Source organism: Haliaeetus albicilla, chromosome 12, assembly GCF_947461875.1.
Source record: "Haliaeetus albicilla chromosome 12, bHalAlb1.1, whole genome shotgun sequence".
NCBI classification, from domain to species: domain Eukaryota; kingdom Metazoa; phylum Chordata; class Aves; order Accipitriformes; family Accipitridae; genus Haliaeetus; species Haliaeetus albicilla.
Window position 1 is genome coordinate 37,972,483 of NC_091494.1, and position 14,312 is coordinate 37,986,794.

At 46.0% G+C, this 14,312-nt stretch overlaps 2 protein-coding genes across 2 annotated transcripts in view; both read right to left on the minus strand.

Annotated features, from left to right (window-relative positions):
* The window catches only part of MMD (monocyte to macrophage differentiation associated), a 45,676-nt gene extending 38,740 nt beyond the window's left edge, over positions 1 to 6,936 (minus strand). The window contains exon 1 of the mRNA XM_069799227.1: positions 6,827 to 6,936. Coding sequence (XP_069655328.1) covers positions 6,827 to 6,867 — 41 coding nt within the window. The 5' untranslated portion in view covers positions 6,868 to 6,936. The remainder of the gene's footprint in view (positions 1 to 6,826) is intronic.
* On the minus strand, positions 6,921 to 7,457 carry SMIM36 (small integral membrane protein 36). The gene has a single exon (XM_069799229.1). It carries the CDS (start codon positions 7,248 to 7,250, stop codon positions 6,921 to 6,923), a length of 330 nt encoding a protein of 109 aa, XP_069655330.1. The 5' UTR covers positions 7,251 to 7,457.
* Between the last annotated feature and the right edge of the window lie 6,855 nt (positions 7,458 to 14,312).

Below are 14,312 nucleotides of genomic sequence, written 5' to 3' on the forward strand. Positions count from 1 at the left end.
TTTCTCTCTGCTAAGGGACATGTCCTTCAGGCTCAGGACAGGTGAAGTGTGTGTCCTCTAGCAAGCCAAGGCTGCTCCTGTCTTCTCTTCTTTTGGAAGGAAAACAAGTAGGTTCCCTCTTTTTGAGGTAACAAGTATGTGACCTATGTCAAGTCTGTGCTTAATATTCTCCTGAGCGGGGAAGCATATGCAGAGAATAGGAAAGAAATCACCTGTAATAAGCACTATTAATATGCTTCCATCAAGTACTGTCTTTTTTTGTTGTTGGGGACGGTAAGCGGTACAGTGGCTATACCCAATGAACATGGCACGTGCAGACATTAAATCAAGTGCTGCTACTCACAGATCTTTTTTCAATCCACCTTTATGCTTATTAGAATTAATCTATGAATACCCAGTTTCCAGCAATAAGCTTGAGGCAACTCACGTTGATCCCTCAGAACTTTGGGGTCTCTGTTGTGTCATTTGAAGAAGGCATAGGTAGAAGGATGTGCCCAATTCCTGCCTCCCCTCCCTTTTCTTGAAAGGTTTAGACCTAGAATTGGCCTGAATTTGTATATTTGTTTTATTTAAAAGGAGCAGTTGGGCTAAAAAAAAACCAACATGGAAAATGCTACCTAATAAAGTTACACAAAAATATTGATGATTTAGGCAACATCATTAATGCAACTAGAAGTGGATGCTAAGCCTGTATTCTTTGCTCATGCTGAAGACAATAGCAGTTAACTTCAGTGTATTTTCAGGGTAATGAAGAGCTATATTGTGGGCCCTATAAGCTTCAATACTGAAGGAATGTGAAATGTGGGTGCTTAAACAGTATGTCCAAGTCTCCTATGTACCCAGGAAAAGACAAAAATATATAATCATTCATAATTAACAATATCTCTGTAGCACTGCCTGTGAAAGGATCTCATGTTCCTTCATAAATATTAATTAAATCAACCCAACACCCCAGTTGTGTAACAATTATTACTGCCATTAACAGATGGAGAAACTAGGGCACAGTTTCATTGCCCACACAGAGCATCTGCTGCAGATCTGGGAAGAGACTGACCCATCCACAGCCTGGGCTGAGCGATCAGATGCTGGACGCGGATGCCTTGTGACAAGGCACCCGTATTGTCACGTTAGGGTGGAAATGCCTCTTTGCAAGGTTAATGTCAAACAGTGTCGCCATTAGAGAGAGAAACTAAGCAGCAGCATCTCCAAGGAAACCAGCACACGTGAGGAGGGAGCGAGGTGGCAAAACCAGGAGTTGGAACAGAAGCTAGAGATGGCAGCCATTCTGATTTTCTTATTTTTTGTTTCTTGTGTGATTTTCTCTTGTTAAGTTAGGTAGCTTTCTGCTGTGAACATCAGAGCAATTTATTTATAAACAATTAATTTAGCTTTCTATCGCTTAAGCATGAAGGACCAGATCTCTACCTCCGAGTCCTCACAGCTGCCCCAGGACTCCATCTGCTTTCCTCCTGGGCAGCAGCAACCACCAGCAGACTCCAGCATATGTCCCCTCATCCTTCACACCTTCCTCATGTGCGTATCCTCGCTACAGCTCATTTTATCCACCACTGAAATGCAGCTATTTCGGGTACAGGCTGCAGGAGTCCCTTAGGGACATCAGCAGTACGCATGCGTTTGCTTTCAACACCCAGACCCTACGCGACGGGACAGGTTCCGCACAGGGAGTCAAGCACCTGGGAGAGTCACAAAGACATTTGGACTGGAGCAGGACCAGGAGACACAGGTCAATCCTCTGCCTTACAAAAAGTACAAAGGTAGCTTGAGAGACTCGGGCTTGCAGTTTTTAATCCATCTAAAAGATGGCACGCTGCGCTGTAGGGCTCCCCTAAGCACAAAGTAGCGTTGGCTCATGGCTGGAAGAACAGTATTTCCAGTTAAACACCCAGTATCAATTCTTACCTCTTGGCATTCCCATCAAAGCGCCAACATTATGCAAGCTGAATAGCTGATAACACAAGGTGATGTGCTTCTAGGCAGTAAAAACTATTCTTAAGCTCTTCTTACAGCCAAGGAGTTTGACTTGGACGCGTTACTGTACTTCTGTACCTAGCACTATCAGAGGATGAGCATTTGCACCATAAGAACAATGTGATAATAAAAAAAAAGAGAAGATTTATCCCTTTTCAAATTCAAAAAACCTCACTGCATGGGAAGGAATTCTCCCTTGTGAATATGGGTTAGTCTGTCTGGACTAATCCTCTACTCATATGTAGTGGCTTATTAGGGATTTAAAAAAAACATCTGAAGGCTTAGACAGTATATTTACAGTGGAACAGGCTTACATGAAAGATGTATTTTCAGTGAATTTAATGACATGTTTGACTTGAATTAATGTTGGAGAAATGTAGAAATCTGTTGGGTTTTTTTTCCCCTGGTGTTTCTATGAAACCCTTTAATAAAGGCTTTACAGAAGCAGTAATATGTAACTTTAAAAGGGCACTAAAGCCAATTGAAAGCGAGCCAGTGCAGACTGAATTCCTGCTTCCTGCAGAACAGCAATAAATCCTCCTGCCACCACTCAGTTCCCTTTAAACCACAGAGCTACAGATCATCAGACCGCCACGATGACCATAGCTCACCCAAAGCAAGTGTCTTAAGTCTCTATGTCGATGGTTTCCCCAGACTTACTGTGGCTTGTTCGTTGACTTCTCTACTCCACCCACTCCAGCCACTTTTTGTTGGAGTGTATTTTATTTTGTTTTCTTTGAACCTACTGGGGTTAGTTCATAGAGTGACATTCAAGCGCAGCCCCCACATACCAGTTTTGTAGTAACCCCCTTATGAACTGCACAAACATCTAAGAAGAGAAAGAAATCTCAGTGCAGAGGGCAGAAGAGCAGAGAAAATTAATGCAGAGCAGAGACTCACGGAGTGAAGCGCAGCGGGAACATGAGCTGCCCAAGGATGCCCCATAAACCAAGGGCAGAATTGGGAACAGAGCCTATTTCCTAAATCCCTGTCTATCTACCCAACGCTCTCCAACTCATATTGCTTCTGAATAAAGGTCAACACAATTTTTGCCAACATTTTATTCATTTGCAAACAGCACCTACTTCAAAACAGTCTTTCTATGCTCGATATCCAGGCCTTAAAACACTACCTAATCCTCTAGCAAAACACACGTCTACATGGGCACGGTTAAGATTAAGCAAGGCACAAACCCACGATCAACTGAACAGCAATGGAAGAGCCAGATACAGAGTACGTGCAAAGAGCTACACGAGTGCTGTTTTACCGCAGCTGTAGGTCTGACAGCGTAATGTAACATAACGTAACGTGCTGCCAGCTGTGGACCAGAGCTCGCAAGATGCTGCAGATATCTCAGAGGGATATTTCGGTCTCCACAGAACTCCCCCGCACGGCTCGGTTTGGTATAGCTATCGGCAAAGCCTGGTTTCAGGATGCTTTTTATATTGTGTGAACTCCAGCAAGGGATACGCATTTTACACGGCACAATTTAGGGAAAAGAGCTGCACGGCTACGGGAATATTCATGCCCGTTTTCTCGCAATGATGCAAAGGACGTGGCAGAGGGCTGCAAGCACTCCAGGGAATGCAGCTTCAAGGGTGATTTCCTCCAAGCTCGGCCTGCTAAAAGCCCATTTGCACGCATTAATCCTGCCACGGTCATTAAGTGAAGCGTGGTAGCAGAGACCTCCACAAAGCAGTAATTTCACTTGCAGTGACTTGATTACTTGCAATTCTCTGTACATACCCAAGGGTGCTCTCAGTGCTTTAATACACCAATATTGTTCTAGTCTAAGAAAGCCATTTTATTCCCATTGGGAAGGCAAAGTCCTGATGCACTTTAGCCTCTCATTTTCCGGAAGGGGATTTTACTCGCTGTTTAGAAATACTGTCAGAAGTAATGTGTCATTTGCTGCTTTTACCTCCACGTTTCAGGGCGGAGTCCACCAACTCTATCACAACTCATAAATTTCCGTACAAGTGAACACTGTGCTCCTAGAAACTGCTCCCCTGCCTGCAGCCTCCCCGGACACCTCCTGCGGCACTACAGCCCGGCTTCCTAAAGCTTAAGCAAGAAAACTGGACCACACCAAAATCAACAACTTTTCCATTGAGTTTCTAGGAGCCAAGAGTCTGTGATTGGTGTACACAAAAGGTTTGCTGTTAGAAAAATCTACATATCTGGAGAATTTCAGCTATCTAAAAGTATTTATTAAGATAGCCTTGCAAATCTCTATCTCTGCATGCATTACATAAACAAACACACTGGCAAAGATGCAGCAGACGTGTCATGGTATCATTACATTACTTGCACGACCTTTGTCAAGGAACCACAGAGCTTTTCTGCTGGCATTGGGGCATTTTATGTGACATCTCGCCATCAACAAACAGCTGTACCACACTCCTTGTGGTATTTTTGAGCTCTTTTTAGTCGCCCCAAGATAGCAAAGATTATTATTTCTGTTCCCTAACACCAAGGATCCCTTATCACCAAGAGGCCCCCTAGCATGTTAGATGATAAATGAACACACAAAAAAGCTTTAGAGCTTACAGGCTGAAGATAAGGCAGATAGGAGAGCCCAAGCAAAGATAACACTGGCCTGTGTGGGTGACTGGCCATAACATATCAGCAGTTTAGTCAGTGCCAAGTTTTGCCAAAGCAGCTACAACCTGCAGTTAATGAATTGCACTTTTTCAGTGCAAAGTAACAAGACATTCAACATAATTATTTCAGTATGATATGTGGCAGACGATCATGCCACCACCTTCTGATTTATTACCAGTTTCAACACATCAAGGGTTTTACTCAAGCCCCCAGCTCTCAGGAGCCTTCCTTCCAATTCTGGCTTCCTTCCACAACCAGGCGTATCTGTAACTCACAGGGGTGCAAAGGACAGCTTGAAAACGAAACCTGGGTTTGCCCTCCAGAATTTAGAAACTGAAAGAAAAACCACTAACCATTCTGGCTGCTTTTTTTAAAATAGAGAAAAATAAGAAGATACGCTGTATCTCGAGATTTCTTTGTCACTGCCAGGATGCTCTGCCAGCTGATACATAGATCAGCACAGCTGGCCGGTTACCCAGCTGAGGTACGAACCATGCAATCCAGCCAACAGCTTTGTTCATTTGTGGTTCAAATTCACTGCAGTTTATTTCTGGAAGTATTTAAAATGCCTGTCCCAAAGGCCTTAGGACCACTGCATCCAGTGAATCATCCATGACACCTGACGTAGACAGGTAATAAATCTCACCATGTTTACTAAAGCTTTCTATAGGACTCTGGGTACTTCGCATTAAGATGATGTAAAATAGCATATGGGACAGACACCTGCAACAGTGTGGGGCCACTGCTATTTTTCACCTAATAACCAGGTAAAATCCACCAGTTAAAGAGCACCATACACAGTAACTCAAGCAGTATCTAGAGGGACACAGTAACCTGGCATTAAGCATCCCATCTTAGGATTTCAGAAAACAGATTTCCATTTTTTGCCCAATCATGGACACGTTTGGGTAGAACAAACCAACTTAAGCCACAATTTCCCTGCAGCCAAATTAGTTTTAAAAGCTGTTTTGGCCACCAGACAAAGTGTCTCTGCCAGCACAGGACACAGCAGGGACCAACTCGGGCAGGGTCTCCCCAGTTTCTTGGGTGGGTTTTGCAGCCCAGGCTGATGGGGACAGAGCAGGACCTGAGCTGGCTGTGCTTGGGAACAGCTACACAACACTGCAGCCACTTCTGTGGCTACAAGATCAACATCTCTCTTGTCTCTGTCCCTTTGTGCTTCACCTGGAGGACAAAGAAAACATTTCCCTTCCTTTCAAGAGACATGAACTTAAGTCTATCAAGCACCAAGAGGGAGAAAACCAACCAGCAAGACACTGAAGAAGCTTGTTAGCCAAAAAGGCCTTTAGCTTATAGCTCCCAAATTATGGGAAAAATAACAGGAGCTGATGCAGATAACATTAGATTTGCTGGAGATACAACAGCCTTCATGTGGCCCAGCTGGAACACGATACAGCTGAAGGAAGGCTCGGGGGCAAGAGGCAAGGTCAGACACATGGACATGCACATTGAAAGCCAGGACGTAGGTCGCACTTGCTGCAGAGGTTCAGAAATCCCCGTTTCAGCGGGGCAGACAGCAGCGATGACTCACACGTATCACATTACTGGTAAATTTACCCTGGTTCATGCTTTCCCTTAGGCAGGAGGCATTGTACCCAGCTTTTCCAGGAAGCATATTGTATCATCTCAGGGGATTTGTGTGGGGCAAGGGGTACTCTGCCCTGTAAGAGCAGAGCTCATGTTCTACCTACGGAAAATAAGTGCCAAGGTAGGCTTGGCACTGCCCTCTGGGGAGCTTACAGACAACATGGAAAGTATTAAATTCTGATGGGAGCAGCAGCTGGCTTCTATCAGAAAGCACTATCTCTGTCCTTTTAAAATCCTTAGCATTTCTTTTCTCACTGGAGAGATAAACAGCCTACCAAGGTCATTTGCACTCTGCTGGCTGAGGAAGATGTGCCGAGGCTGCAGGGCAGCGTGGCTCGGCTCATCAGGGGTGGGATGCTTTGAACAACACTGCGTTCCTACAAAAATAACGGTACCAAGCATGACTCGAGATTAACCAAGGCCCTTCTTCAGTGCCCGAGTGGATAACAGCGTCACTGCTTCTGACTGCCAGTGGGCTGCAAGGCAGCAGCAGCGTAAATGGAAATTAGTCTCTTTATGGATGGCAGGCAGGACTGCAAGGCTGTATCAGTGCAGAACACAGCTGAACATAAACCGACCCCCTTGGCAATAGCACCGCATCAAATAAATCGGCATCTCAACTTACCTAGTGAATGCGTTATCCTTTTGCAAACGGAGAGTAAACATAGCAGATGAGGCAAGCGGATCAGCAGAAACCGGAGCTCCGAGGCAGGGTCCCCTTACACAACAGTAGTCCTTTTCCCTGGCAGGTCAGAGGAGTTTTCGTAGGCAGGGACGAGCCCCTTTGCCCAGCGGGTGTTGGGGGAGCCCTGCTGCATCACCACCAGCCGGATTGGAGGCTGGGTGTCTGCAGGGACCTCGGGAGCATATTCCTTGCTCGGATCCTTCCCCCTGCAGTCATAGAGCACGCAGGAGATCAGGAAAACCAGAAGCAAAATAACATAACTAGCTACCAGAATGATGAGATTCAAGGTAACGGGATCAATCTCCAAATAAAACTCCATTTGGTCCCATACTATTGAGTGCAAACCCGGAGAATGAAGTTTCATATGCACAAGTGAGCAACCGCTAACTGATCAGAATAGATCTATTGGCTTTGCGGTAAAAATACATTAATCCTCAGGTCTCCTGTAGCAATGGATTTCCCCGAACTGGATGATTAAAGCAGCTCAGTTTAATAACTTAAGCTCCTTCTTTTAATGCCACGTTGCCTACAGTGGCAGAAGCTAAATTTGAATGCTATATTGACAGGAAAACATCCCCCTTGTTCAGGAACTATCTCTTTCCTTGATGGGCAGGTACCAAGCTGGGTTTCCTCTAAGGGCATTTTGCAGAACCTCCCTTCTACAAGTGGGTTTGGGCTCATGGGCTGAAGAAAACCAAGCTGCGTAATTAGGAAGTGAATACAGAAATAAATTAGGGAGAAAGTCATACGCGGGATAACTTTTCTCAAAATCTAACGAGCCTGATTCTGATTTTGACTAAGACCTTTTTGCCCTGCACTAGTGCTATAGAAGGGCTATTAAAGTAAATTAAAGGCTTTTATTACCCAATTCCACATCAGGATTACTGGGACACGTCACACCACTGTATCACACACTGCCCAGCCAGTCCTTGCACAAACTCAGCTGTAGGATCCTGCTTCCCGCAGGCTGTTCTGTCCCCTTTGAGTCTCCCATGTGCGAGAAGGTACAACACAACTGGAGCATTTCTGTAGCCTGGGCACCACTAACTTCTCTGTCCCATGTGGATCCTCCACTTGCTAAAATAAAAGTTAACTTTGCGATGTGGCTGTGCCCTGCCTGGCAGCAGTGCCAGGCTGCCCAGCCACAAAACCTGCAAGTACTTTTTGCATCTTCCAGATTTACATCCCTGAAGCTGATGAGTAAGGACACGTATAGCTGCCACACGTTGCCCACACAGCGCTTCCTTGTTTCCCTAGAAAACTGTGCTAGAGTTTTCCTCCTCCTCCTCCAAAAAAAATACCATTGTATAAGATACCAGGAAGGCAGACGGGAAGGGCAGGAGGTGATGCTGATGAACACCACAGACCCTACATCAGCATGCTCACTGCTTCCACGCAAAACTCCAAGGTTTTGGTCAGCATTACAGCACAGGAGGGGTTTAGGAAGAGATGAGGCTGTCCAGCTCTTAGCACTGCCAGAGCTGTGGAAAAGGGCTTTACGTGTCAGCGGGAATCTGATCTGGCGCGTCTAAGCTGTGAGTAAGAAATATGTCATGGGGCCATCCTGCTGCCGTCGACCTCGACACATGCCACTCGTTTTAAGGCCAACATCAGCTGCATCCCCTACCATCTGCCCTCATGGCTCTTCAGCTGAGAAGTCTGTATCAAGAAGTAATCCCAAGCCCAGCATTGCAAGAGGCACACTCAGCAAGGAGGAGGGAGCCCCATAGCACTGAAGATACACATTTTCACATACCATGTCTGAAGACCACCAGGCATTTGGGTGTTCAATGTAGTTTAGATGAGGCTGAGATTCTTCAAGACAGGCTAAGGCTTTTGATTATGCACTTCCCCTCCAAAGCAACAACAATCGGAGGTGGAATTTGGTTTCAGTGCTCGCTGGGAAACTGAAAGTCTTTTGAAAATCTCTCCAAAATGCCTCAGAAGCACAAGCGCCTTTGAAAGGCAATAGGATTGAAATTTAAGACCATAAACCATATTACGCTACAAAAAATTAGTACTGAAGTAGTAAATACTATGTAGTTCACATGTTGAGAAAGATATGGGATTTTATGTTAGTTTAAGGCTTTTAAACTAGTCCTCAAATGGCAGCCTGGATTCTGAAAACTTAGCACTGTGCTCACAAAAGAAAGTTTATGGGATTTTTTTCTCCCTTGTGTTTAATTAGTACCAGCAAGTTTGCTAAACCTGAACTGTCTCCTCTAAAGTCCTCCACACTAATAGCTTGGTTTCCGATTTCTGTCTAATACTGCAGCTGGGAGATATGTGACATTAAGTATTTAATTTGGATAGGCATCAGGCCAGCTTTTAGGGGGGGGCTTTTCAAAATGTATAGTCTGGTCCTCGATTACTGCACCACCTTCTGTATCGCTGCAGACACGATCTCTTGGCAAGATAAAAGCCTCGATGTTTCTACATCTCTGCAGCTTCTCAAAACACCCTCTTAGAGTGAAAATACATTATATTTTCAAAACACCTCCCCAAGGCTGTACCTAGGGCCTGGTTTGCAACAAGGAGATCTTGCATTTACGCTTTTGTTGTATTCCCAGGATCCCTGTCCTTGAGCCAGAGCTGCTCACAGCAGCTTGTGCCTGGAGTCAGCACACTGAAAACTGAATTCTATGAGGGGATTTGGCTTTGATATCATTACTTATTCCCTCCTCCCAGCCCACATCCAGGGCAGATTGCAGACATTCACTGTTTGATATTCCTGTGCCCAAGGATTGCCAGGATCCAATACAGCCTGCCAGCACCCCTGTCCCAGGAGGAGCATCACACCACCTCGGGAACCTCGTCTGCACACACGCTGGAGCTTTTTATAGTGGAGCCTCACTCCAGCAAGCTGGCACTACTCCCAGGGTCAGTGTCCTGGAGTTCCTCCCCTGCCTGACACCGCTCCCTCCTGCCCATCCCACAGCCACAGCTCCATAGCTGACCATCCCTCGCCAGCCTTCACCATCTCACCCTCCTCATGCTGTTTATGCCTGCACCCTTAAGAAAAGTTGTTCAAATCCCCATTGGCATCTGTGCTGATGGAGTAGTGACAGCTCTCTCAGTTCTGCAGTGAGCAGGTGCACATTTCCCCCAAGCAAATGAGAGTCTCGGGAGTTTTGGAGGATTGCAAAAAACCTAAACAAGTTGTGCATGTGCTTCCCTAGGCAGTGCCAAGAGCCGGGCTGATGGTCGGGGTGAAGCGCTGCCTTGCACTTGTGCAGGCTGGCTCCAGGTGACAGGTGAGACCATGTCTGTGGGACCCACTTTCCTTAGCTGTCCAAAATTTCTCTCCGCTATAATTGCTTCAAAGGCCAGACCAGCTCTACCATGGGATGTACCAGAGTGCAGAGATGGTGGGTTGCACAAAACCTCTGATATATCCTCTAAAAGTGGATTAGCTGGAGTCCGCTATTTATTTATTCCACTATTCCATTATTTAGTGTTTGACAAAGAGCCTACCCCAAGGGCCAGAGCTCCTGGCTGGAGACCCAAGGCCACCAGCTGCCACCGATGCAACTCCACACTCAGTTCTCCTTTGTTTTTTTCCTCTTATTTTGTCCACCTTGGTTTATAGGCACTTCTGGACAGAAAGCACCTCTTCTTCTGCGAGCACCTAGTTCAACTGGGATGAGAGATAAGGTGTACATAACAGAACAGAAAATTCCATATTTTTGTATACTTTTTGCCTAAAGCCATTGTACAGTAAATGTCACAGTACAAAAGTTATTGAAAACAGCAAAGAACTTCTCTATGATCAGAGAAAAAACTGGAGTTTAAAAAGAAAGTTTTGGGAAGGGGTTCTAGTGGGAGAAAGCCACAAGTGCTCTGTTTTGAGAGCAACTACAGCACAAGTAGCAAAGAGATGGCAGGCAACAGCTGAAGAAAAGAAATCGGTCTGCAAGGAACTACAGCACCTTCGCATCTAATGCATGAGTTGAGTAATAGGTCCCTGCTGCGCTGGCTCTTTTTGACTGTATCAGGTTTGGGCTGATCACACAAGCATTTTAGCTGGCAGGTCCAACACAGAGCAGCTCAGAAGGGTGACCCATCGCACAATGCATCAAGATGGATTTACACAGCAGAATATCCAAAAGGGACCAGGCTTTGCTGGACTCAGCCATAGGGAAGCAAAAAGCAGTTTCTAGTCCTGATGCTTCCTAGGTGAAAAATAAGTAGCCAGAGTGCCAGCAGAGCCTCGTGCACTGCAGAAAACACTGCTCAACACACCTGGTGCAGCCGGCCTGATTCCAGCCAGCTGCACCTTGGATCTGTGACTCAGTGAGACAGCCGTCACTGCCAGGCTTGATTGGCTTAACTGTGGTGTCATTGCTAAAAATAGCCCCTAGGAAATAAATCTCTTCAATCCTGGTGCAGTGTGAAAGAAGGGAATACACATGACAGCAATCCCAGCATATTTCAAACAGAATAATGGATGGATTGAGACAGGCTATCAGAAAGCACAGACCTTACCTGGTTAACACCCCGTCCTGCCTTGTCTCTGCAGCTTGGGACAGCAAAGGTGGATGTTTATGGCTGCAGGCAGCTGCCCGAGTCCATCGCCTTCCTCATACAAGAAGTAATAACTGAAGAGGGAAGCTGCAGAGACTGAAGGGCAGCAGGGAGAAACCTGGTGTGATCAGGAACCAAAACAGTTACTCCCATAGCTACAGTCCCAATCTCGAGCGCCCAGAGCAAATCCAACGAAAGCAGACTGGTTGCGCACATCGTGTGCGGACACCAGTGGCAGGAACATGGCCACCAAGCTCCTCCTTGGCGATGCCTCCGGGGTGCTGCAAACGCCTGCTTAAACAGCATTTGGTGTTTGTAAGGGGCCACACACAAGTGTGTATTTTAGCCTGTGGCTTTCGGGGTCTTGCCTTCCTCTAGCACAAGCTCTGCCAGGGTGTAAGAGGGCTCAGACCCCCTCCCCTACTCCCCCCTGTGCTACGAGGAGCCGCTCACCCAGGTCTCCCCTCTTGCCTGCTTATTTCCATAGGGCAAGAAGTAATTTAATGAGACCTTTGGTGAAAGGGGGCTGGACTCGACCAGCACCACTCAAAATAACGAGAGGCAAGGGACAGACAGGAGCCCAGCAGCACACGACAGACCGACGCGACAGCCCCGCACACCCGAACCCGCAGCAACCGAAGCCCAGCGAGCTGTGCAAGGCGATATCGCGACTTCAAACCCCCGTTTCCCTACAGGCCTCTTGCAGCTCGGGTATTCCAAGCTCTCCTCATCCCTTCCTACAGCTGACCACACGTAGGTGCTGTTGCTTTCCTTATGGAAAGCTCCCGGTTTCCCCCCCCCCGGGAGCTCCGAGCTGCGGCCGCGGCCGTGCCCGGCAGGTGGCACCGGCACATCGCGGGCAGCGCCCGGGACCCGCAGCTTCGGAGCTGATTCCTCCGGGTGGGCTAGAACCCCGCTTGTTGGGAAGGAGCCCTCCGCTTCTTTAAGGTCTTTTGAGCCGTGGTGTCAAGGCTTTGTCAGCGTCTGAAGGGAAAAGGACTTTGCGCTGTTGGCGTTCGGGGTTTCTGCTGTTCTTTCTCAGGAAGCGTGAGTGCAGCAGTTAAATCGGTTCCCTCTTCAGAGGCGCGTTTGTTATCTGTTTGATCTCTACAGAAGTAGAAAACGGCTGTTGAAATGCCGCTTTTGAGAACAGAATAGAAATTCAAGAAGGAAGATGAAAAGAAAAAAATACTGGTCTACTTAGTTACTTGTAGTGCAGTTCCCTCCTGGGACCCTAAACTCACAAATACACTAGTCAGTGAAATGTCTGACTTTGAGACTGCAAATAGTCCTACAGAGGTGAAAGAGGCAGCTGGCACTTGAGGTTAAGCATATCCTGAATCTTGCTGAAAAAAAGTCAGAAGCTCAAAACAAAGGCTGAAGTCTTACCACGTTAAGCATTGTTCACAAATCTTACCTGTATGCCTTCAGCTCCTCTCCCCAAAAGCTTAGACACCATTACTACCACATTCAAAAAAGCACTTCTTACCTACAACCCTTCATACCCAGCAAGGCAACATACCGACTTAAATCCAATTTCCTTTATCTGCAAATCAGCCTACTAGAAAAGTCTCAGCCGGAGAGGATCTGGTCCCCAGTCAAATAAAACCAGTTGCCATGAGGTGGCAGATGCTGATCAGCTATTTTTCTGATTGCTTTTTCTTTGTCTTAGGGCTCCAGGTGAGGTTTATCTCTCAAACCCATAGCCCAGCTGAGATCTATCAAACAGAAATGGGGTGCTAGTGTTTACTCGTACCTGAGGTCCCTGCTGGAATGCTCTGCTGGCATCCAGGCCAGCTCTATTTGGTGCTGCAAGAAGCAAAACCCCAAAGGATCAGATTCTGTACAGTGATATTTCCTTTGGATATGGTTTTTGCAAGCAAAAAGTTAATTTTCCTATAGAGGAGTGTGTGCAAGTCCAAAGGGACGAGGAGTTAGAGAGCTTAATCCTAACCAGTGGGTTCATGAGATGTGACAGTCAGGCAGCACTCCTTTTCATGATCTCCAGTAGGATGTAATTCAAATAACGCTGGATGTTCATGTAAAATAGTTGAAAATGTAATTGCCTTTTTTGTTAACCAGGAAGACAGATTTGATGTGAAAGGTAGAACTTATGACTTGATTTTAAAACAGTGGGCCAAATCTTCATGTAAGAGAAATCTCTATAGCTTTATCAACATAACTGTCTTGATATCAACAGAGTGTGGGTGCATATTAGTCAGTGCCACTCTGTAGGGTGAGAGCCTATAGAGGATTAATACCTGAAAAAAGGGAATGTGCTTATTTTTCATCTCTAGGTAACTATCCAATGAGACCCAAGGCAGCATGAGAGGATTTTGACATATAACCAGCCAAGAGACACCTTGTCTGTAATTCTGCACCCATGAGACGAGCAAGCATACAAAACTACCTCAAACTGTGGCAAATCTAGTTTGATGTGCTGTGAAATATTTAGTCTGTCCACTTGTCCTCGGCTGCTTGAGAAGCATATGCAAATGTAAATGCCTTCTCATTATTAATGGTGAAATGACTTAAAAACAGGAGGAAGAAAATGAAAATGCTTGATATGGAATGAAAGTCTCCTGGAATGGGTCGTGCATGGGTAAAGCAGACTCAAATTGGGTTTCGATTCTGCTGGAGCTGGACTGCTTGCTTGGTTTGTCTTCTGTCCCACAACATATCTTCTGCAAGAGCTAATCAAGATAATGCAGATATAAAATCAGAGTGATATAGACATGGTTGCATCAAATTCAGTGAATCTCCTTTTGCTGCCTGAGTTTACTATCAAACTCAAAATTACACCATATAAACTGTCCCATCCTTTCCACTGTTCTGACTTGGTGCTGCACAAATATCTTTAGCCAAGTCTTTAAGGATACACTTCCCTTATTCCCCTGGCACT